This window comes from Centropristis striata, chromosome 15 (genome assembly GCF_030273125.1).
Source record: "Centropristis striata isolate RG_2023a ecotype Rhode Island chromosome 15, C.striata_1.0, whole genome shotgun sequence".
Classification (NCBI taxonomy): domain Eukaryota; kingdom Metazoa; phylum Chordata; class Actinopteri; order Perciformes; family Serranidae; genus Centropristis; species Centropristis striata.
In genome coordinates, this window is record NC_081531.1 from 6,152,093 (window position 1) to 6,175,619 (window position 23,527).

Here is a 23,527-nt window from a genome sequence, read left to right on the forward strand (position 1 = left end):
AAAAAAAAACATACTGTGGAGTCTTATGATCTGTTATGAAACTTGTGCTCACTTGTGTCTGCCTGGCTGCCCACGCTGATGTATCTGTCGCTGGCCACCTGGGACGTCTGGTAGTAGGTAGTCTCATCTTGCTGAGGAACCTTGGCGTTCTTCTCTGTCAGAAACGCCACAGCCTCCGCCAGGTCTCCATTGCTCACCTGCAGCAACAGAGTGGTTTTGGAGAATTATGTCAAAAGGAACATGTGAGGATGATTCTGTGAGGGTGGAGCTGCTGTTTTTTGCTGTGTGTGTGTGTGTGTGTGCAGACAAAAGACAAACAGCAAAAGAACAGTGTCAATCCATCCATTTTCCTCCGCTTATCCGGGACCGGGTCGCGGGGGCAGCAGGTTAAGCAGGGCATTCCAGACGTCCCTCTCCCCAGCCACAATGTCCAGCTCCTCCTGGGGGACCCCGAGGCGTTCCCAGGCCAGGAGAGAGATATAATCCCTCCACCGTGTTCTGGGTCTTCCCCGAGGCCTCCTACCAGTTGGACGTGCCCGGAGGCGCCAGGGAGGATCCTTACCAGATGCCCAAACCACCTCAACTGGCTCCTTTTGATGTAGCGACTCTACTCCGAGCTCCCTCCGGATATCTGAGCTCCTCCCCCTATCTCTAAGGCTGAGCCCAGACACCCTACGGAGGAAGCTCATTTCGGCCGCTTGTATCCGCGATCTTGCTCTTTCGGTCTCTACCCAAAGCTCATGACCATAGGTGAGGGTTGGAACATAGATGGAGCGGTAAATCGAGAGCTTTGCCTTCCGGCTCAGCTCCTTCTTCACCACGACGGTCCGGTACAACGCCCGCATCACTGCTGACGCTGCACCAAACCGCTCCGTTCTGCCCTCACTGCTGAACAAGACCCCAAGATACTTGAACTCCTTCTCTTGAGGCAGTACCTCTCTTAAGAACAGTGTGTAAATGTATACTTGTATGTGTTTGGTGGTTTACCTGCAGGGCCTGCTGAAGCAGCTGAACGTCTGTGGTGCCTGTGACCTCCCTCAACTGGTTTAGTAGCGTCTGCTGGTGCTTTTGAAGGGAAAAGAAGAGAAGCAATTCAAATTCAAATATAAATATAAATAATTCAGTTTCTGGTGGCACATATTTCAGCCCATATTGTTGTATCAATGTCGTTTTATTTTTATAATGATATTAGAGCATAAAAAGGTACATCCTTTTCCACAGCAATGAATTTTTTAAATTACCCCCAGGTAATTTGAGCTTGAGACCCCTGCTCTAAACAGTCATATATATGAAACAAATAATGTTGCACCAACGCTGCCGGTTGATAACTGAACATAACACATTAATATCCATAATGGCAAACTCATATAGTCCGATAGAACATTTGACTGCATGTGGTCAAACACCATGTGAAGCTAAGAGGGGAAAAGGCTAATGCTAATTACCCTCCAAATAGACTCAGAGCTGTATCAAGCATCCATATCTGCAGCAATAAAAGTAGCCATTTATCACAATGTCAAATCACAATGTTATAAATTCTAATTTAACATAACCAACATGAACTTGAAGTAGTGATAGTGTAAACTGGACCGTATCTAATCACCCTGTCAATTGGTGTCTCTATTAATGAGTTCACTGAAGTCTGATGACCTACCGATGTCAAACCCAGCTGGACTGAATGGCCACACACACACATTTGAGCAGCACTGCAAGGCTTGAATAAATGCACTATAAATAATGGGGAAATGCACTTAGTGTCAGTGTCCAAGGCAGAAGTCTTAAGTCTGGAGTGAGAGGCAAAGGGACTGGGACTTCACAGGTGCAAGTTACAGCTGTGAAAGTGGTGATTCCCATGAAGCCAGTCTAAGATATGTCTGTCAAGATTATAGGGACATACTTTAATAAAGTAAATATATTTCACTTTTATATGAATGAACAATATAGCCATAATGAGGCACAATTCATTGTTTTGTGCTAAAATAATAGTTTCTATATTTTTTGCCATATTTTTGATTCACAAATTCATTACCGTAATGCATCCTGATATAAAATGTCATGGTTTCCCCCACACTTATACACAAAAAATGTAATAAATTTCATAAAATAAATATATATTTGTTTAAAAAATGTATAATTTAACAGAATATAATCAAATATAATGGTTTTTAACAAAGCATAAAGAACAAAATCTGAATGAAAATTGATGAGAAATAGAATCTTTTGCATTAAAATATGTGTATATTATATTATTATATTATTTATATATATGTGTATTTTAATAAATCACATTTTGGTGATACCAGCTACCCTTGAGCATATTTAATTGCTTGCCAAAGAAAAAAAAAGAAGAAAAAAAAACTTCTGTTGTTTTTTTTAATTATTTAAAAATGTGTTACGGTAATGAATTTTGCTCACGGTGTCGCTAAAAATGTCAGAAAATACCTTAAATTCTTCAAATAGATCATAAATTCAAACAGTGAGATCATAAATTCATATTAAACAGTGACTTTAGATTGTATATGTTATAAAGGGTCAAAGAAAATATGTATTTAATGCTCTTAGATTTTTGATATGAGCTGCACCATGTTCATGAGAATCACAACAGATAAGTTTAAAAGGGTCTTCGGGTCCATTAATAGGGAATTTGATCGACGTTGCAATAAGAACTAGTGCACTGTCCAAATCACAGAAGGTGCAATATTTGTTACAGGCAAAGTATGTGTCAAAACACCAGTACTTGCTGTCAGGATTACAACATAACTGTTATTATTTGAAAATGACACCTTTAAAATGCCAGCTGGTTGATGGGGGAGTGAGCACAGCTGATGCAGGTGCATGGGAATTATGATAGCAAGCCAGCATTAAACGCATCATATCTTTTTATTTTAGTTTTGATGTAGAAACAGTCGTCAACAAGCCCTGTGCATAATTACCTCATACAAGCAGACTACAGAGTAGGGCTGGGCGATATGGACCACAAGTCATGTCCAGATATATTTAGGCTGAATATCGATATACGATATATATCCCAATATTTTTATCACAAAGTGAGAGCAAATGTTCAGTCGAAGTCAAAGCCAAATATGACATGTCACAAGTAGTTTTTTTGAAACTGCTTGAAAGAGCAACTGCTAAGATTCACCCTCTGTTCTCAGGCTGGGCGACTTATCAAATTTAATTTTTTAAATACGATTTTAGCTATTATGGAAGCAAGATATTTGAGATAACACGATTATTGTGCCACATTCCATTTCACAATAATGCCTATAATGTTTTGTGTTATAAATGCAGCGCACCCTAGGGCTGGGCAATATGGACCAAAAGCCATATCCCGATATATTTAGGCTGAATATTGGTATATATATATATATATATATATCCTGATATTTTTATTACAGAATGAGAGCAAATGTTCAGTCAAAGTCAAATATGCCATGTCACAAGTAGTTTTATAGAAACCGTTTATTTGAGTGAACATAAATATTGTATAACAGGAGTACCTTTTTAAAAAATCAAAGCTCCATAAAGTGCACATCTCAATAAAAAAAATATCTTAAATTTACATAGCCTATGGAATAAAATAGGCCAATCTTTTTCCGAAATAAATATATTTATATGAGAAAAGAATAACGAACATTACAAAAGAACTAAATATGACACACCCTAGTGAGGGCAGCATTTATATATAAAAAGAGAGAAAAATGTAACTATATCGATATATGTGATATGGTCTAATTCCATATTACACTTAAAAATATATATCTTTTATATGGATATATCGCCCAGCCCTATGTGGGAGGAATGCCTTTTAAGAAAGTAAAACTGTTGATCACAAAGGAAGATTGTGTTCGCCTTTCACCTGGAACACCCAGAACAACATATCTGACTCACCACTAGGTCAGATAAATCACAGCTATATCTAACTTTGAGTCATGCATTCAAAACACTGTGCACTGCAAGTTTCCACTAATTTTCATTTTTCTGGTAAATGTGAAGCCAAAGAAACCACTGAACTTATTAAGATTACGATTCCCGTATTAGTCCCACAATGGGGAAATTCAACCTCATGTGAACACTCCATGCTTAGGAGCAGTGGGCAGCACATTTCTGCATGCCGGGGGAGCTGTGAGGGGGTAAGCTGCCTTGCTCAAAGGTACTTCAGTCCTTATCCTGTCAGTCCTGGAATTCAAACCGGCAAACCTCCGGTTACAAGCCCTATTCCTAATCTCTAGGCCAAGAATATTTATCATCATGAATACAGATAGACCGATATATCAGCCAGCCGATACATATCGGCCGACATTTGCGTTTCTTATTTGTATCGGCATCGGCCGATACGTGAATGCTTTTGTCGGTCAATTAGCCCGTTTCACTGAGCCAACAGCAGGCAAGGCTCGGTGCAACATCTGCCATTCTCTGGTGAGCTGCTGCTGATACCGGAAAAAAGAAAAACACATCAAATATGTGGATCATCTGAGGCGCCACCACCTCCAGGCCTAGAACAACATACACACTGTTTGCTATCCAGCTGTTAATATGTTGTTGTTTTTTTATCTTTTGTTAATGTTTATTTTTTTGTTTAAATTGAGACTTGTGTAACATTTATCATCATTGTGTCATTTTTATCATGTAAATGGAGGGAGAAAAGGTAATATCGGCTTAAAGAATCGGGGCAAAAAAGTCGGCAGCACATATTGGGGATCGGTTAATCAATCAATCAATCAAACTTTATTTATATAGCGCTTATCATACATATAAATGCAACTCAAAGTGCTTTGCAAAAGGTTAAGACTGATGTCAAAATAATCTGTATCGGCATTAAAAAACCCGTATCGGTCGACCATTAATCATGAATAATATCAACAAACTAAGTACTAGAAAACTTGAATTTTCATCAATGCACTGACAGCTCATTCAAAGACAAACAGCATCTGCCCCACAGTTGTATACTGAAGAAAGGAAGTCAGTCCTTCCAGTGCTGGAGACGCTATTCTGTAGCAAAAGCAAAGTGCTTTATTTAACCCCAGAGGCAAATGTTTTCAGTCACTGGAGAAAGTGAAAAGAAAGTTCACGGCTTTGTTAGACTAACGGCACATAAATAATGCACCGAGCCCAATTTGTCTGTGACCATGCTCACAGCTTACTTTAAAAAGCTGAAGTATACACAACTCAGCAGTGAGCTCAATACTCGTCTAGCATGTTAGGTAAGTAATAAAAATAATAGACTGGTAGATGAAAATATGACACTGTTTTCTACAACCTTACATGTCAATGTAGACATGACACATATCAGAGTGACAGTCTGAAATGAGGGTGAATTTACAAAAAAAAAACAACATTTTTTTAAATGCAATAATTTCCTCATCCATTGTGATGTATATTCAATTGACAAAGACTTTTGGAGACTTGTTCTTATTCTTCTTAACGAGTCCCGTTAAGAAGAGTAAGTGAGTTGAAGCGGCACAGTCCTCCTGCAGCAGTCTCTCCCGGCTGCAGAGCCAGAGGGGATATTAACCCCTCAACCCCTTCCAGTCTGCAAAGTGCTAATAGGCTAACAGTTAGCTCTGTAGCAGTACAGTGTGTATGTGCTAACAGGCTAACAGTTAGCTCTGTAGCAGTACAGTGTGTATGTGCTAACAGGCTAACAGTTAGCTCTGTAGCAGTACAGTGTGTATGTGCTGCTGCTGCAGGAGGTGTTCACTTAGCGATGTCTGTTTGTTTACAACAAGCACACACTAAAATCTGTTCCTATTGTTTGTTTAAAAGTAGTGCAATAAAAATACAGATGTTTGTCCCTAACATGATGAATAACCTTGATTACAATATTGATCATAATAATCGTGATTATCATTTTGGCCATAATCGTGCAGTGCTAATTAATACTAAAGAAAACAAAGCTTTTAAAAAAGGCCCCAATAATGGCAGGCTAGTACAGTTAGCTGCCAGCTTTTGCACTGTGGAGGGCCTAAAGCAGGGATGGGCCACAATTTTTCATCGACACTACCACAGGGCCACATATAGGACTAGTGTGCACTTAACCAGATATGATGAAACTTTTAAATAAATATGTTTACAGTGCAGTAACTTAACATATTTCATGCTCAAATGCATGTAGAACAGTATAAATAGGAATACAAAAGGTTGGAAGCAAATAAAAAATAACCACTATACTGTGATTTCTTTTTTTTCAGTGCAAGAACAGCAGACCAACATTAATTGCAAGAAGTATTTTTGTGCATTTTTACACTGCACTTTTAAGATATCATGCTCAAATGCATGTAGTTGTACTGAGGGCCACTTCCCTGGCCTAAAGAGATCCATTACTAAGACATTTGTAACATTGTAACTCATGCACTTACAAAAGCTTTACATTTGACCATGTTTCAACCACTGGAGAGAAGTAAACATAACGATGACGGTGTGTTTTGGTCACCATCAGAAGCTGATGGATGCCAGTTTGTTGGCACAGAGGACGGCGGTGGGGTCAGTGGAGTGTGAGGGAAGCTACACCTGTGACAGATCTGGGCCAAGTCAACCACAAGAGCAGTTACTCAGACATGAGCACACACACACACACACACACACACATACTTCTCATCTCCATGTGACATGTTTGGCATGGCTGTTTGTCACACTGGTCATCAGCCATTTAGAGGCGGCTTGTGAATAACACATAATTCTCTGCAATGGTACTGGGAATGACTAGGTGATTCCCATGAAGCCAGTCTAAGTTCTGTTTGTGAAGATTATAAGGACAGACTTTATTAAAATAAATATATTTCACTTTTATATGAATGAAGAATGTATCCATAATGAGGCACAATTCATTGTTTTGTGTTAAAATAATATTTTCTATATTTTAAAACATAGTTTTGATTCACAAATTCATTACTGTAATGCATCCAGATAAAAATGTCATGGTTTCCCCACACTTGTATACAATAAATATTTAATAATATTTATTTATTTTTTATAAAATAAATATACATTTGTTTAAAAATGTATAATTTAAGAGAATATAATCAAATATAATAGCTTTTAACAATGTAAAAAGAACAAAATATGAATGAAAATTGATAAGAAAAAAATGGTTAAATGTTACGGTAATGATAGAATGGTTTGCATTAAAATATGTGTATATTTTAATAAAAAAGTACATTTTGGTGCTACCAGCTACCCTTGAGCATATTTAAGTGCTTGCCAAAGAAAAAAAAAAAAACCTTTTGTTGTTTTTTTTATTTTTAAATGTGTTACAGTAATGAATTTTGCTCACAGTGTCTCTAAAAATGTCAGAAAATACATTATTTAAAAAAAAAATAGATTCTAAATCAATATTAAACAGTGACTTTAGTTTTTATATGTTATAAAGGGTCAGAGAAAATATGTATTCAGTTCTCTTGGATTTTTGCCCGTTGACCCTTTATAACATAAACAATCTAAAGTCACTTTTTAATATGAATTTATAATCTAATTAAAAAATGTTAAGGTATTTTCTGACATTTTTTTTAGAGACACTGAGCAAAATTTATTAGCGTAACACATTTTTAAATATAAATACACATTTTTTTTTTCTTTGGCAAGCACTTAAATATGCTCAAGGGTAGCTGGTATCATGTTTGGAGTATTTTATTCAAATATACATATATTTTAAATTTAAACAATTCTATCATTACCGTAACATTTGACCATTTTTTCTCATCAATTTTCATTCCGATTTTTTTTCTTTATACGTTGTTAAAAACCATTATGTTTGATTATATTCTGTTAAATTATACATTTTTAAACAAATGTATATTTATTTTTATAAAGTGTATTAAATATTTATTGTATATAAGTGATGGGAAACCATGACATTTTTTTCTGGATGTATTACAGTAATGAATTTGTGAATCAAAAATATGTTTAAAAAGCTTCATGAGAATCACCCAATTCCCTGTGAGTCTACCAACAGGTTCTCATGGCTGCTCTGAATGTGCATGTGAAGGAATTGCAAACAAAAACAAACAGCAAAGACAGATTAAGTAGTCCTTCAACATGTCCTCATAACACTACCTACAGGCCACTACATGAAAACCTGCACCACACCCTGCTCTCATGAAGCACTCCAACCATGGAACACAACTGTAATAACTATATCTAAATCCCAGCACACACACACTCATGCGTTGTCAAAACAAATCAGGCCTGAAAGGCTTTGTATGCAGACTCTTGTGAAAAATAGTTAGAATAAAAGCTAAGAAAATGTGCTTGAGACTGTTTTTAGCCTTGCATTGTTGTTAATCACGGTTTTTATTTCAGCCCCTGAAAAGGTCAGACTGCATAATGGGTTTGTGTTACACTGCTACTTTTAAGTTTGAGTCATCAGCCGAAGGTTAAGTATTTATTTCTGCCTATGCTCCAGACGTCTGACTGGCATCAATCCATCACATATTCACCTCACTGCAAGCTTATGTTTCTCAGGTAAGTGATAAAGCACAGAGGTACTGAATTGCATACAGTGTGTTATAAAACATGACTGTGATTATATAACTCGTATGCAGAATTAGTGTTCCTTTGCATTACATTTAGTAAACAGGAAGCAGAGGAACTTTAAATACAAAAAATCTATATACGTTTTCACGATTCAAGTGGTTGGGTGATTCTCATGAAGCCAGTCTAAGTTTTGTCTGTGAAGATTATAAGGACATACTGTATTAAACTAAATATATTTCACTTTTATATGAATGAACAATATATCCATAATGAGCCACAATTCATTGTTTTGTGCTAAAATAATATTTTCTATATTTTTGAACATATTTTTGATTCACAAATTCATTACTATAATGTGTCCAGATAAAAATGTCATGTTTCCTCACACTTATGTACAATAAAAATGTAATAAACTTTATAAAAATAAATATACATTTGTTTAAAAATGTATAATTTAACAGAATATAATCAAATATAATGTTTTTTAACAATGTATAAAGAACAAAATCTGGATGAAAATTGATGAGAAAAAATGGTTAAATGTTACGGTATTGATAGAATTGTTTGCATTGAAATATATGCAGAATTTAATAAAATATATTTTGGTGATACCAGCTACGCTTGAGCACATTAAAGTGCTTGCCAAATAAAAAATAAAAAAAAAATTTTTTTTAAAAATTTCTATTTAAAAATGTGTTACGGTAATGAATTTTTTTGCTCACAGTGTTTCTAAAAATGTCAGAAAATACCTTAAACTTTTTGAAATAGATTATCAATTCATATTAAAAAGGGCCTTTAGATTTTATGTGTTATACAGGGTCAAAGAAAATATGTATTCAATGCTCTTGGATTTTTGCTCTGTTCATGAGAATCAACTGGTTGCATAACTAACCAGAGCTATGCAACGCTGGCCATGGTGGTCACAGAGTAAAGCCATAACAAGATGAACTTTCATTAACCCTTCGGAGTCTTCGGCTATTTTGACGGTTATTGAATACTTTTCATTCTGCCACTTAAAAAATGTTTATCATGCTGTGTTGTTGGCATCAGTTTTTTTCAGCACAACCTCACCTTATATACAATCAGATTTTAAAAATTATCACTTTGGATCAGAAGTACTTTATATTATATGAAATTGGAAAAAATAAAACACACACTTAGAGGTTCAGCTGGCAAATCCAATAAGATTTGGCAACCTTTTCTGAAATATGTGGAAGAGAAATCAGAGCTGCATGACTCAAGTTAATTAGGACAACCACAGATTTCTTTGTGCTGAGATGACAACCCGCTTAAATACTATTCAGTATGTACTGTACTTCTCTTTTTGCTTATGTTTTTTTTGTTTATTTGTTTTCTGTAAAAAAAAAAAGTAACATACTTAACTTATATTGTCTTAGATTTATTCATCTATTGATCATTATTATTATTATTATTATTATTTATATATTTATATATTTATTTATTTTTACATTTTGGGGTGGGGATTCTGTTCTGAGTGTTCCTGTATGTCTGTGTTTTATTGTGAAAAAAAATAATAATAACAATAATAAACAAAGTTAAAAAAAAAAATTATATATATTTTTAAAAATAATTTTCATCCACAATGAAGGATTTTAAATCAAATCAAATATGTAATATTTAATATTTAATATTTTTTTTAAAAAGGTAAAATGAGGATAACATCTATTTTTTGTTTTATTATTATTATTTTACTACAATTGTTATTATTTTCATTTTCCATTTATGTATTTATTTTTGTATTATTTAGATGTTTTTAATGTAATGTTTACCCTGCTACTTCTGTTACTGCACTACAGCTGTATATGTTCTATAAATGAATGTGAAAAAAAAAAAGTAATGTGCTGGTGCGTTCAGGGACTCCAGAGTAGAGCACGATCGCCCATCAATATTGATATTTGGCAATATATTGTGACGTCATGATGTAGAATAAAGAAGTAATGTGTGTAAAAAGATATTTGATATACTCTCTGGCATTTTATGACATAATGATATTGTATTAGCTATTAGTATTTATTTATTTATTTATTAATTTATTTTGTTTTTTATTATTTAGGTTCTATCTTATCTGAGACTTTGGGAATATATTCTATAAATTAATTGATTTTATTTATGTATTGACTTTTCGTTTTGTATCTGTGAAACAGCTCTTATGTATTCTGTTATGTGTTAATGTTTGACATAATTTGTAAATTGAATACTTAAATAAAGAAAAAAAGAAAAAAAAAAAAGTAATGTGCTGGTGCGTTCAGGGACTCCAGAGTATTAACGTAGAGCACGATTGCCCATCAATATTTATATTTGGCAATATATTGTGACGTCATGATGTAGAATAAAGAAGAAGTAATGTGTGTAAAAATATATTTGATGTACTCTCTGGCATTTTATGACATAATGATATTGTATTAGCTATTAGTATTTATTTATTTATGTATTAATTTATTTAGTTTTTTTATTATTTAGGTTCTATCTTATCTGAGACTTTGTGAATATATTCTGTAAATTAATTTATTTTATTTATTTGACTTTTCGTTTTGTATCAGTGAAACAGCTCTTATGTATTATGTTATGTGTTAATGTTTGACATAATTTGTAAATTGAATACTTAAATAAAGAAAAAAAGAAAAAAAAAAAAAGTAATGTGCTGGTGCGTTCAGGGACTCCAGAGTATTAACGTAGAGCACGATCGCCCATCAATATTTATATTTGGCAATATATTGTGACGTCATGATGTAGAATAAAGAAGAAGTAACGTGTGTAAAAAGATATTTGATGTACTCTCTGGCATTTTATGACATAATGATATTGCATTAGCTATTAGTATTTATTTATTTATTAACTTATTTTGTTTTTTATTATTTAGGTTCTATCTTATCTGAGACTTTGGGAATATATTCTGTAAATTAATTTATTTTATTTATTTGACTTTTCGTTTGGTATCTGTGAAACAGCTCTTATGTATTCTGTTATGTGTTAATGTTTGAGATAATTTGTAAATTGAATACTTAAATAAAGAAAAAAAGAAAAAAAAAAGTAATGTGCTGGTGCGTTCAGGGACTCCAGAGTATTAACGTAGAGCACGATCGCCCATCAATATTTATATTTGGCAATATATTGTGACGTCATGATGTAGAATAAAGAAGAAGTAACGTGTGTAAAAAGATATTTGATGTACTCTCTGGCATTTTATGACATAATGATATTGCATTAGCTATTAGTATTTATTTATTTATTAATTTATTTTGTTTTTATTATTTAGATTCTATCTTATCTGAGACTTTGGGAATATATTCTGTAAATTAATTTATTTTATTTATTGACTTTTCGTTTTGTATCTGTGAAACAGCTCTTATGTATTCTGCTATGTGTTAATGTTTGAGATAATTTGTAAATTGAATACTTAAATAAAGAAAAAAAGAAAAAAAAAAAGTAATGTGCTGGTGCTTTCATGGACTCCAGAGTATTAACGTAGAGCACGATCGCCCATCAATATTTATATTTGGCAATATATTGTGACGTCATGGTGCAGAATAAAGAAGAAGTAATGTGTGTAAAAAGATATTTGATATACTCTCTGGCATTTTATGACATAATGATATTGTATTAGCTATTAGTATTTATTTATTTTGTTTTTTATTATTTAGGTTTTATCTTATCTGAGACTTAGGGAATATATTCTGTAAATTAATTTACTTTATTTATTTATTGACTTTTCGTTTTGTATCTGTGAAAGAGATGAGATTAATGTTTGACATAATTTGTAAATTGAATACTTAAATAAAGAAAAAAAGAAGAAAAAAAAGTAATGTGCTGGTGCGTTCAGGGACTCCAGAGTATTAACGTAGAGCACGATCGCCCATCAAATGTAACTTAATAATCTGCCATCTCAGTTATGAACAGTCACGCACTTGGCTTGCTATGTAGCTAACGCTACTCAACCCCCGCCAAGCACCAAGGCTGGGTTTGTCCCTCCGCCGCTGGCCATGCTTTGTAAACAAAGATATCAGATATGGGATGAGTAATGTAGAAAACATTTGCACACACAAACACAAAGTATCCACCTCAGTGTCCAACTAGAGACTGTGTTGATCAAGTAGGTTAAAGTGAGAAAACAACTGTCAGATCATATAGGTGAAGAAAAAATGGATGCCATATATGGACATAGTAAACATGTTTTATGTGGTACATGAAGGGCAAAATCAAAAGTATTCCAAACGGCCCAAGATTCCAAAACAAACGTACACAAACAAGGCTAAAATGGAACGTTAGCTACGTGGAGCCGTTAGCTAACGTCAACGTTGGTTAGCAACAGAATGTTGAACAGCGCTTGACGACAGGATAACGTTAGGCCTGGCTTAAATTAATGTATTTGCAATTTGCAAACAGTCCCGCAGCAACCATCCATAACCCAAATAAAACAACAATTCTGCGTGAAACCAAGCTAAGCTAGCCGCTGACTAGCCGACTCTGTGGCACTTTGAGCCCTAAAACTAAGTAGCTACATCATCAGGCTAAAGTGAGCTAGCTAGCAGTTAGCTTCAGTAAGCTTACCTTCTGAGAATGCTGCTGGAGGACATTCTGCTCCACGGTCATGGCGGGTTTACAGATAGATGTGATTAAATTTAAACCAGGAGTAGCAAAACGCACACGATATATCTCACTAAAGCGAATTAAAAGACGATGCTATGATGTCCCCTCCTTCATCAGCGACATTACGGGCGCCATGGCAGAGAGACTAGCGCAGCTCGGCAGTAGGATGAAAACATTGCTCTGGCTCGGCTGAGCTCTGGGATCGATTACTCGCGTCTGTTTGAAATGCAATTACGTCACGGGTAAAATAATAACAAAATAATGGTAGGCTGCTTACATGGTTTATATGGGGATATTGACTAGAGGCAAATTTGGCTACTTGGGGATAAATGTGTTTAAAATAATGCATAAAATATATTCAGGAAAAAAAACCTTAGAGAGATTTAACCCTATAAAGCCTGAACCATGAAACAATTGCCAGAAAATTCAGTTTTTTTTTAAAAACTGAAGTGTTTATTGAACCTGCTGACAAATTTAAAATATATATATATATATATATGATTTTGCATGTATGAAGTCTAATTTGTATCATATTTGATACATCAGGTCAAGTTTTTGTAAAATTTGTTGCTCACAGTTTGTTTTTCTTGAACAACTTTGATTTTCATTTTAACATTTTTCTTAAACATACAAAATATTTTTTCCATATAATACAACATCAAACATCTGCTGATATGAATTTTTCATGCAGCAGTGATGGATCCACCAGTTGAACCAGCAGATTGCCATCTAAAAATACACAGCAAAAAATAAATGATGTATTTCTTTGAATTGTTGGAGAGATTTCTCAATTTTACTCTAAATAAACCTAATTATGTCAGTTAAACCTTTACTTAGTTTACCTAAATGAGAAAAATACTTTATGTTGCTATATTTAAGGCATAATGTATGAAATGCAAAAAAATGACAATCGACAAATTTTCAAATTAGTCGTCATTAATACCTGATGATGTAGAGGTCTCAAAAACTTGTGAATCAAATATGATACATTTGGCTTTATAGGGTTAAGCTTGATATTGAGTATTCTTGTGTTTTCTGTGGTTTAAAGGAGGAAACAATTTGCCATATGTTTTATGACTGGAAATGCTCGAATATTCTGGAAGGATGTGCACAATTTTGTCAACAGGAAAACTGGACAAGCAATCCACTTTAAGGAAAAATACATTATTATTTGTTTTGAAGAAAATCAGAAAGAAAGGACTTGAGGTTTTTTGTACAGTTACTTCTGTTTTTAGAGAAGTTTCACATACATAAGAAGAAATGTTCTGACTCCAAACCCAGTTTTGTTCACTTTCTACAGGAACTGCAGCAATACTGCACTTCTATATAAGGACTTAAGAGCAAGAAGGCTCTGAAAACTGACTTTGTTTTTGACAAATACTTTATTGATTGATGAATTACTGAATTTCCCCTTGGGGATGAATAAAATAATTTTGTTTCTTACCCTGTGTTTATTTTTGGATCTCTGTTTTGGAATTGATGTTTGTCTGATTTTGTTTGTGTTTTTATTTCTGTACCCCCCTGGCAAATACTGTATATATTGTAAAATGTTATTGTGAATTAAAAAAAAAAAAATGTTAGGCTGATAGTGTTGTGCAGGATTTTTGGATGGACTTGAAAAAAAAATCATTTTTCTAACTTTAGAAACTTAGTGTCTCATACCTATTCACCAAAAAAGATGTTCTTTGTTATTTTATTCATTGTAACAAATCTGTTGAATGTGTAAACAATTTCTTAATTCTCTCTTGTGAGTTCTTTATACACAAACACAGATTTATCAAAGCTAAGCCAAAGTCTAAGGTGTTTCTACTTGAATTCAACTATCTTCTTGAGTCTCTCAGAATTGTAAAAGACAAAAAAAGAACTATTTCTTCAATATTATGACAGCCTGATGAATGTATAACCTTAACCCATTAAGGCCTAAAACGCCTGGAAAAAATGCATGGAAAACCTATGGGCGATTTTAGAATAACCCCTTAAAACCTGAAGGTTTTTTTTAGTAAATGTATGTCTTTTTTTGGTAATTTTGTGTCTCTTTTTGGTAATTCTGTGTCCTTTTTGGTCATTTGGTGTCTTTTCTTGGTGATGATTTCAGTTCTGGAAAAGTCCCATGATGCATTGTGACACTCCCACATGTATTCTGATGCATTTCATTGCCAAGAGACCGAAAATAGGTGGAAAAAACTACAAACACTACAAAACGACTTATCCGCTTTCCCGGCTTAAATGGGTTAATTTCTAATAAAATCCAGATACCAGACATGGTACTTCATATTCTCTGCATGACCAATGTATGTACCTCTTTTTTTTCTTTTTTTTTACTACTATTTCTCCTGATTAGTTCTTTGTTTCATGACATTTGTTTCTTGAAATCCCTTTCTGTCTGACCTCATGATTGTAATGTTCCTTAATCGTCAATAAAGACAATGATTTTTTTATTGACTACCTCTATGCTGTAAATATGTGTTACAGCTCCATGACTATTATATCTTATTAAAGGCAAAATTTCACACTAACAGTAACATAACATAATTCAAATGGTGCATGATGCGATTACATTATTTTAGCCTATTTAGTACCTCCAACTTTTAATGTGTGCTGTATGCTAGCCTCCTTTGTTTCATCATTTGTCTGTTATCGTTTGCTCTTTCTGTTCTGAACATGTAGCCCACGCCTACATGCAGCACCAATGTTCATATTCTCTTTAAAGGGAAAGGGAGAGGAAATAGATATTGGTTTGGTTTCACTACTCAAGAAACACTTCTGTGCCTGCTCACTGATCTTAGAAATGGTTCAGTAATGTGTGAAACTGTTGTAGCCTGTATTGAGGAATTTGCTTTTAACAAAGAGCATAACAGAATATATAAGAACAATATTTTTGCTCTGTTGCAATTCTTTATTTTTATTTTATCAAAAAAAAAATTGTGTTGTTTGTATAATTTAGTTTGAGCCAGATAAAGGCTTATACTGTCCAACCCTAGAGTATATATATATATATATATATATATATATATATATATATATATATATATATATGGCCCTTCAGTGCCTATACCTGCACCCAACTGTTACGCATTGGGCCTCTAGGTGGCGCTATAGCAACAACACAGCTGTATGCTGATTCAGATGCAGATCACCACATAATCCAGAATTTTATGAGGGTAATGTGTCTCAATGTGTCATTGAGTGTAAAAAGTCTTATTTATATTTATAAAATCTGTATAATAATAATAATAATAATAATATACAAAGCTCCCTCACATTTAGAGAACAGAGAATAATTAAAATGTCTGTTTGTTTAACATAGAAAACAATAGTGGTATTATGTGCACAAACTTGCCTTTAAAAAGTTAAAATTCTGAATATGAATGATTATTTGGTAGGTATGATCAGGACTGATGTTAAAAGGTTCAAATCAACTCAGTGAAAATGGAAAATGTATTAATCTAAATTAATTTATAGCATTTTCATGGCAGTTTTAGGAAGTGGACAATTTGATCTCCCGTAGAACACAATATGTATTCATTGTCTTTTTAAAGTGAGGGTTGAAAAGCCTCTGAAGCAGCATTTATGTACTTTACTTCTCTCCCAACATTTGGTGTCCACTTTGCTTTTCTTTTCATGAGGACAGTTCCAACCGGCGGCTCCAGCATGAGTTGTGTCACACGGCCTGAATGTAAGCATGAGGCATCTATAACAGCACATCTATCACAGGTCTGCTATGTAAACCCCTGCAGACAAATAGGAATAGCAATGCATTTTATTGAAAAACTGGAATTAAGGACTTCTCTGCAACTTTGACACTTTGCACAGTCATCCAGTGGGCCTGATCGGACTATTTTGCAGGCCGGTTGTGACCCTCGAGCCACATGTTTGAAACCCCTGCTCTCAAGTTACAAACAAGAGTTCTTCTTTTGAATCTGACACTGGACAAAAAAGTAGAAATGCATGAAAATAAACGTTGATGCTAATCATTAATCCCAGATTGTGTATTAACTAGTATTAAGTATGCAGAAATTAATTTAACCCTCTGGAGTCCACGAAAGCGCCGGAGCACGACTTTTCATGATATTACAACCTAAAAATGAAGCAGCATGTTTCCCTGCCGTTAACTTCCCTCTAAAGTCCTGGCTTTAAACTCCACGCCAGTTTTTGTTTGATGATGATCGGCCAAATACAACTGGAGATAAGGTCAAATATATTTAGTATAAAAACATAGAACTATACTCTTATATGCTATATTTACAACCTGTGTTCATATTTATATATTATAAAACATAACATATTTATATTTTATATAACATTTAAAAGTATTTGTAGAGCATGATTGTGTTTTTAAAGAATAAAAAAAAAGTATTTCAAGTTTTTTCTACTCAAAATCCTATTTTATGGTTCAAAATGCTGACTCAGTAAGGCAGAATGAAAAGTATTTTTTAATAAATTAACTCCAGAAGGTCAGATTAACTTCCATTTTTTTGGGTGTTTTTATGAGTGTGTTCTGTGGGGTTTTATGTGTGTTTATTGTAATTTTTTGGTGTGGTTTTGTGTGGTTTGTATGTGTGTTTTTTGTATTTTTTGTATTTCAAAATGTTGATCCAGTAAGTCAAAATGACAAAATAATAATCAGGTGAGGTTGTGCTGAAAAAGATGATACCAGCATGGCATGGTGATCATTATTTAAGTTGGAAAAGAGTCAAAACCAACAAAATAGCCCCAAACTCCAAAGGATTAAAAAATGGAACTCATAAAATATAATTTTCAAGCTTTTTAAAGAGAGATTAAAGGGTTAAGTAAAGGGTCTCTCTCCACATTGTTATTCACACTCACCATGTGTCAGAAGTCATTTTAAAAGTCTTCATTTCACCAAACTGTGTCCCACTTGTGTTTGATCACCACCACTGGGTGTAATGGGGGAAAGGGATAATGGATGATGGACTAAATTCAGCTGTCCAATATTTTCTGGCCTAATTATTCAGACAGATAGAATAACACCTACATCCAAACACTGGGCATTCAAATCTGTCAGCTGTGATTAATTCAGTGCAAGATGGAAGAGAACAGTCCTCTCACACAGAACTGGGTCATCCTTTAGATGTTCAGGAATAGCATTGTTGTAATAGTCATAACTGAAGCAGTCAGCATGCTTTGTTAACATGAACTGTGTCATCTAACTGGTACATATAAATATTAATGGGAATAGTCAGAACTTTGTGGCACTGTTGGGGGAAGAATGTAGCAACAACACGGACATTATGAAGGAGGATTGCTACTTTATTATAAGAGGAATGGATATTTAACCCATAGGAACCTATGGTGACACCCGTGTAACAAACACTTTAAATCTTCTATAATCTCTCATATTCAGCTTTATGCTTCACATTAACTCATTAAATCCCTGAGCAACACATACTTTCTTTTTTAAAAACAAACATACAACAACGGTGGGATTATTTTAACAAACTGGCATTTAAAGGGTTAATATTCTAAAAAATAAATAACCATTTGGCAGTTATGATCAGATCAGGAGTGATGAATAATAATAATAAATAAAAAAAATAAAAAATAAAAAATAAAATAAAATAAAATAAAATAAAATAAAATAAAATAAAATAAAATAAAATAAAATAAAATAAAAACTTTAAAGATTAATATTTTTTTAGACCTTTTTCTGCATAACCCTCTTAAACTTAAAAAACTTCTCCCAAATGTGGCTGTAACCGGAAACAGAAATATGAAAAAGTAGCTAATTCTAAAAAGCGTATTATTTTTTTTACTAGGCAGTTTAAACCCATTTAACAATTCTAATCCGTTAATGTTTGATGAAAATTTGATGATGCTACCTTTGCACATCAGGCAGGCCTCCTCACTGTCCACTTTTAAAAGAAATCTAAAAACCCATTTTTATTCACTGTCTTTTTACTCAACGTGAGCCTTTGCTCTGTTTTATTTGTTTTTATTTCTTCTTTGTGGTTTTTTAAAATTAAGATTCATTTTAAAAGTGAGATTCATTTTAAAACCCACTTTTGTTTACTGGTTTTTACCCAGCATGAGACTCACTTTGTTTTGGTTGTTTTTGCTTGTTCTCTGTTTTTATTGTTGGTCTGTCCTGCCATGTACAGCACTTTGTATCAGCTCTATAAATAAAGTTGATTTGATTTGATTTGAATGTCCTGTATTGCATCTAACTTGTTCTGACTATATTTCCTAAACAAATTAAAGTCACAATTTTGATATATGTTATGGAGATGCAAACAAAAAGGCAAAGGATTATTTGTTTTTTGTTTTTATTTATTATTGGTTTATTCTTATTTTGTTACTTAAAAACAATTCTGAAAAAATAATTTATTGTTAAACAAATCAAATCAAATCAAATAGTCTTTATTGTCATTATATAGTTCACTATACAACAAAATTGAGTGCCACTGCATAAAGTGCATAGTTATGACAATCATAACACAAAACAACATGAGTAAAAACATTTAAACAGCACTATTAATGTCACAATTTTGATACATGTTGTGGAGATGCAAACCAAAAGTCACATTGTTATTTGTTTTTATTTATTATTAATTTATTATTTTGTTACTTAAAAACTAATCTGAAAAATAATTTATTGTTAAACAGCGCTATTTTTGTCACAATTTTGATATATGTTGGAGATACAAACAAAAAGGCAAAGGGTTATTTGTTTTTATTTATCATTAATTTATTATTTTATTACTTATAAACTAATCTGAAAAATAATTTATTGTTAAACAGCACTATTAATGTCAAAATTGTGATAAATGTTGTGGAGATGCAAATAAAAAAGGCAAATTTGTGTTTCTGTAAGCAGAAAATGTGTCTAAGTTGTTTTTAAATACCTGCACTCACAATTTATTATCATTATCATTATTATTATTATTATTATTATTATTTTAATTGTTTGTTTGTTTTTCTGTGTTCTGTTTTGTTTTTTAACTGTAATTATGTATATACATTGTGAAGCACATTGAGTCTGCCTTGTGCATGAAATGCGCTCTATAAATAAAGTTGAATTGAATTGAATTAAAATTAAGATTTATCATAAACATAAATACCACAAATGCTCAATGTAACATATATGTCACATCACAGATCTTTGACATTTAGTGGTAGAATTTTTTAAAAACATCATAAATGTATGTTTCCTTTAAGGATTACTGGGTCTGAGTTCTTATGGGTTAAACAATTTAATTACATATGAACAAACATAGATATCAATACGTTCCTTTTATTGTGCATTCAGGACAAACATTATCTGCTCCGCCTGTCGTTCAGCTTTCCTCCAGCAGATGGCGACATCCTCCTTTGCAGCAGCAGCTTGCATAATAATAACGCCACCAGAGCTCCACAATAGCAGCAGGAATGTGCAAAAGGAAATGAATCATGAAAATGATCCCACTTGGTAAATCAAGTAGCATTATAAATCACAAACTCTGTTTCCAATTTCCAGCCCTGCGTGCGCCTTAATCAATATTTTATATTTCTACGTGCGGCGTGCTGAAGTATTGAGTGACCAGCAGAGTGTGTGAAGGTTACCTTAAGAACACGGAGAGAGCACCTCTTAAAACAGCCTCTTTCTTGTCTGAGCAGACACATCACACAGTTTGACCTCGAGGCAGGAAGTGGAGCTATCAGTCAGAGGATCTGGGAAGCTGTCAGGAAACCAATCAGAAAATAAGTTGATGAATCAATTGGCAAAGTCAAACAGGAGCTGCATGCTGCAGTCTGGAGAGATCCTCGGCTGACAAGCTGATATAAAGAGCTCAGTCTTGTTTGTTGGAGATCAAAACGGATCCTGAAAGTGAGCCCGAGGGCTGTATGATAATAGCTTCACTCACACCACCACCACGTTTAAAATCCCCCTGCTCTCTGTCTCAAACACTAATCCATCACACATACAATGCACAGCACAATCACACTTTAATGCCAATTAAGACAATCAGGGATAATAATAAAAAGCATGAATTCAACTATTTTTGTTTGAGTTCTGTTTTGGACATGAACATTTCATGCATTTTAATGAACGAGGGAGTCAGGTGGTTCTTGTTGACTCTATGGAGTCTTATAGGGCTATTTTGTCCACTTTAAAATCATTTTCACGATTCATCATGTCATTTTGTGTCTTCTTTGGTCATTTAATGTCTTTTTTTAGTCATTCTGTGTCTTCTTTGGTCATTTAATGTCTTTTTTTAGTCATTTTGTGCTTTTTTTTGTCATTTTGTGTCTTTTTTTAGTCATTTTATTTAGTGATTTTTTGTGGAGGAAAATGCTGTTTCCTTTGGAAAAGTCTGCATTTTTATGAATGAGGGAGTCAGGTGGTTCTTGATAACTCTATGGAGTCTTATAGGGCTATTTTGTCCATTTTTTAAATAATTTTCATGTCTTTGTAAGTCATTTTCTGTCTTCTTTGGTCATTTAATGTCTTTTTTTGGTCATTTTGTGTGTTTTTTGGTCATTTTGTGTATTTTTTTAGTCATTTTGTGTCTTTTTTAGTCATTTTGTGTCTTTTTTTTGTCATTTTGTGCTTTTTTGTTATTTTGTGTTTTTTTTTGTCATTTTATTCAGTGATACTTTGTGGCGCAAAATGCTGTTTCCTTTGGAAAAGTCTGCAAAAAGGGTTTCAATATGGCCTCCTCGAGGTCATGTTTAAAGTATCGCGTCACTCAAAAAGATGCATTGAAGAAATTTGACAGGCCAATCAGTTATTCAAATAACAGACATTTTTATTGTATTTTCAAAAAATATACTGTAGAGGTGTCACTTCGGGCTCTGACTAGTTGTGTCAGTATTTCTTACTATTTTACAAATTTTACAAACCTAACAAACAGCGTACCAAAGAGGGTTAAGTGTCACCATCAATGGCACCAAGTCTCTATTATAATAATAATAAGATGAATTCCTAACATAACAGGGTGAGTTGGCTCCATGCAGACACCGTGTATACACATTATATTACAACAATGTTTTGGAAACAAAATGTTGAAATGGATCCATGGTCATCTCCTCTTGAGTCTGTCTGTGCTGCTGCCAGGTTTTAGTCAGTGTCGGTGCTTCACTCCGGAGGTTTCAGAGACAGGCCGGGCTCCAAGGCTGCAGATGGATACTGGAGAGTTATTGTGACTAAAGAGATTTTTTTTTATTAACTAAGGGCTTGCAGCAATTACATGTCTCTGAATCTGGCTGACAAAGCATCATCCATTATCATCCACTCGCTCTAGAGCAGACCATTGTGCTGGTCACTATAAGAAATTGAGTTGTGATCATTTTTTACGAGTGTAGTCGATCACATAATGGCTTCACGTTCAAATGAGCTGGCACGGCTGCTTTGAGATTTCATATAATTTCATATAATTGTTAGGATCTCTTCTTAACCCTCTGGAGTCCATCTATTTATTGAAAATACACATGTTTTATTTACAGTAATAACTTTATTTATATATGATATGTAGAAAAGCTGAGAAAGCCAGTTGAAAGTTCAATCATAGGAGCTTTCATAGTGTGACATTTATGTTTCTAGACCATTTTTAAAATGTGAATTTTCTTTCTACAATGAAAACTATTACTTTTTTTAATTTACATGTAAATAGACTCTTTTGTAGTTTTATTATTTATTATTTTGTCTGCTGTTTTTGTGTGTATAAATGGTAAATCTGCTATCTTATTTAATATTTTTGAGATTTTTTTAAGAAGAGGTTTTATTTTTAATTTATGTTTCTAGACCATTTCAAAATGTGAAAAATTTCTTTCTACAAGGAAACATGTAGACTGTTTTGTAGTTTGATTATTTATTTTTTTCTGCTGTTTTTGTGTGTTTAAATGGTAAAAAAAAAAATACATAAAAATGGTACATTTCCATAGAAACCTGTGTCTTTTGTTTGTATTTTTGGTTCCTGGCAGCTTTATACTTTGTTATTTAAAATAAAATGAAAAATCTGACTGATAGCCAAGTTTGTGTGGAGAAAATGGAGCCATGCATGTGATGTAAGGTGCTAAACAGAGACAGAAATTAATACAAAGGAAGTTGACAAATTAGAATCAAAATCTCCTCGACTTGAAAGGTTTAAGCAACCCATTTTTAAAGGCACAGTGTGTAATTTTTAAGTCTTTAGACTGTTTATCCAATTATATAGGATTTGATGTCATATTCTCTCATATAAGGTTAGTTTATTTATAAGAAAAGAAAATATACACATAACTATGACATTTTTAGAAGTCGCCTACTTGGGAAAAAAATAACCGGTCAATAAATATATCAATCAAATTCAGCTGCTTTCTTGCAGCAAACCCCATGGGTTATTTTCAACACTGCTGACTTATAGTTTCCCAACAGGATATTTATCTGTCATAAAGCATGAAACCATAAAAACTGATATGTCATCTGAAAGCATTTCTTCTCCGGACTAAAGCGCGGGGCCATATATAT

At 33.4% G+C, this 23,527-nt stretch overlaps 1 protein-coding gene across 2 annotated transcripts in view; it reads right to left on the minus strand.

Moving 5' to 3' along the window:
* The window catches only part of usp25 (ubiquitin specific peptidase 25), a 65,229-nt gene extending 51,958 nt beyond the window's left edge, over nt 1-13,271 (minus strand). Inside the window, exons 1-3 of one of the 2 annotated variants that reach the window (XM_059351693.1) lie at nt 13,042-13,271; nt 988-1,065; nt 53-197 (exon numbers count right to left, since the gene is read on the minus strand). In XM_059351693.1, the coding sequence (XP_059207676.1) occupies nt 53-197; nt 988-1,065; nt 13,042-13,083 (265 nt within the window). In that variant the 5' untranslated portion in view covers nt 13,084-13,271. The remainder of the gene's footprint in view (nt 1-52; nt 198-987; nt 1,066-13,041) is intronic. The other variant, XM_059351694.1, reaches the window with a different exon arrangement.
* Nucleotides 13,272-23,527: the final 10,256 nt, after the last annotated feature.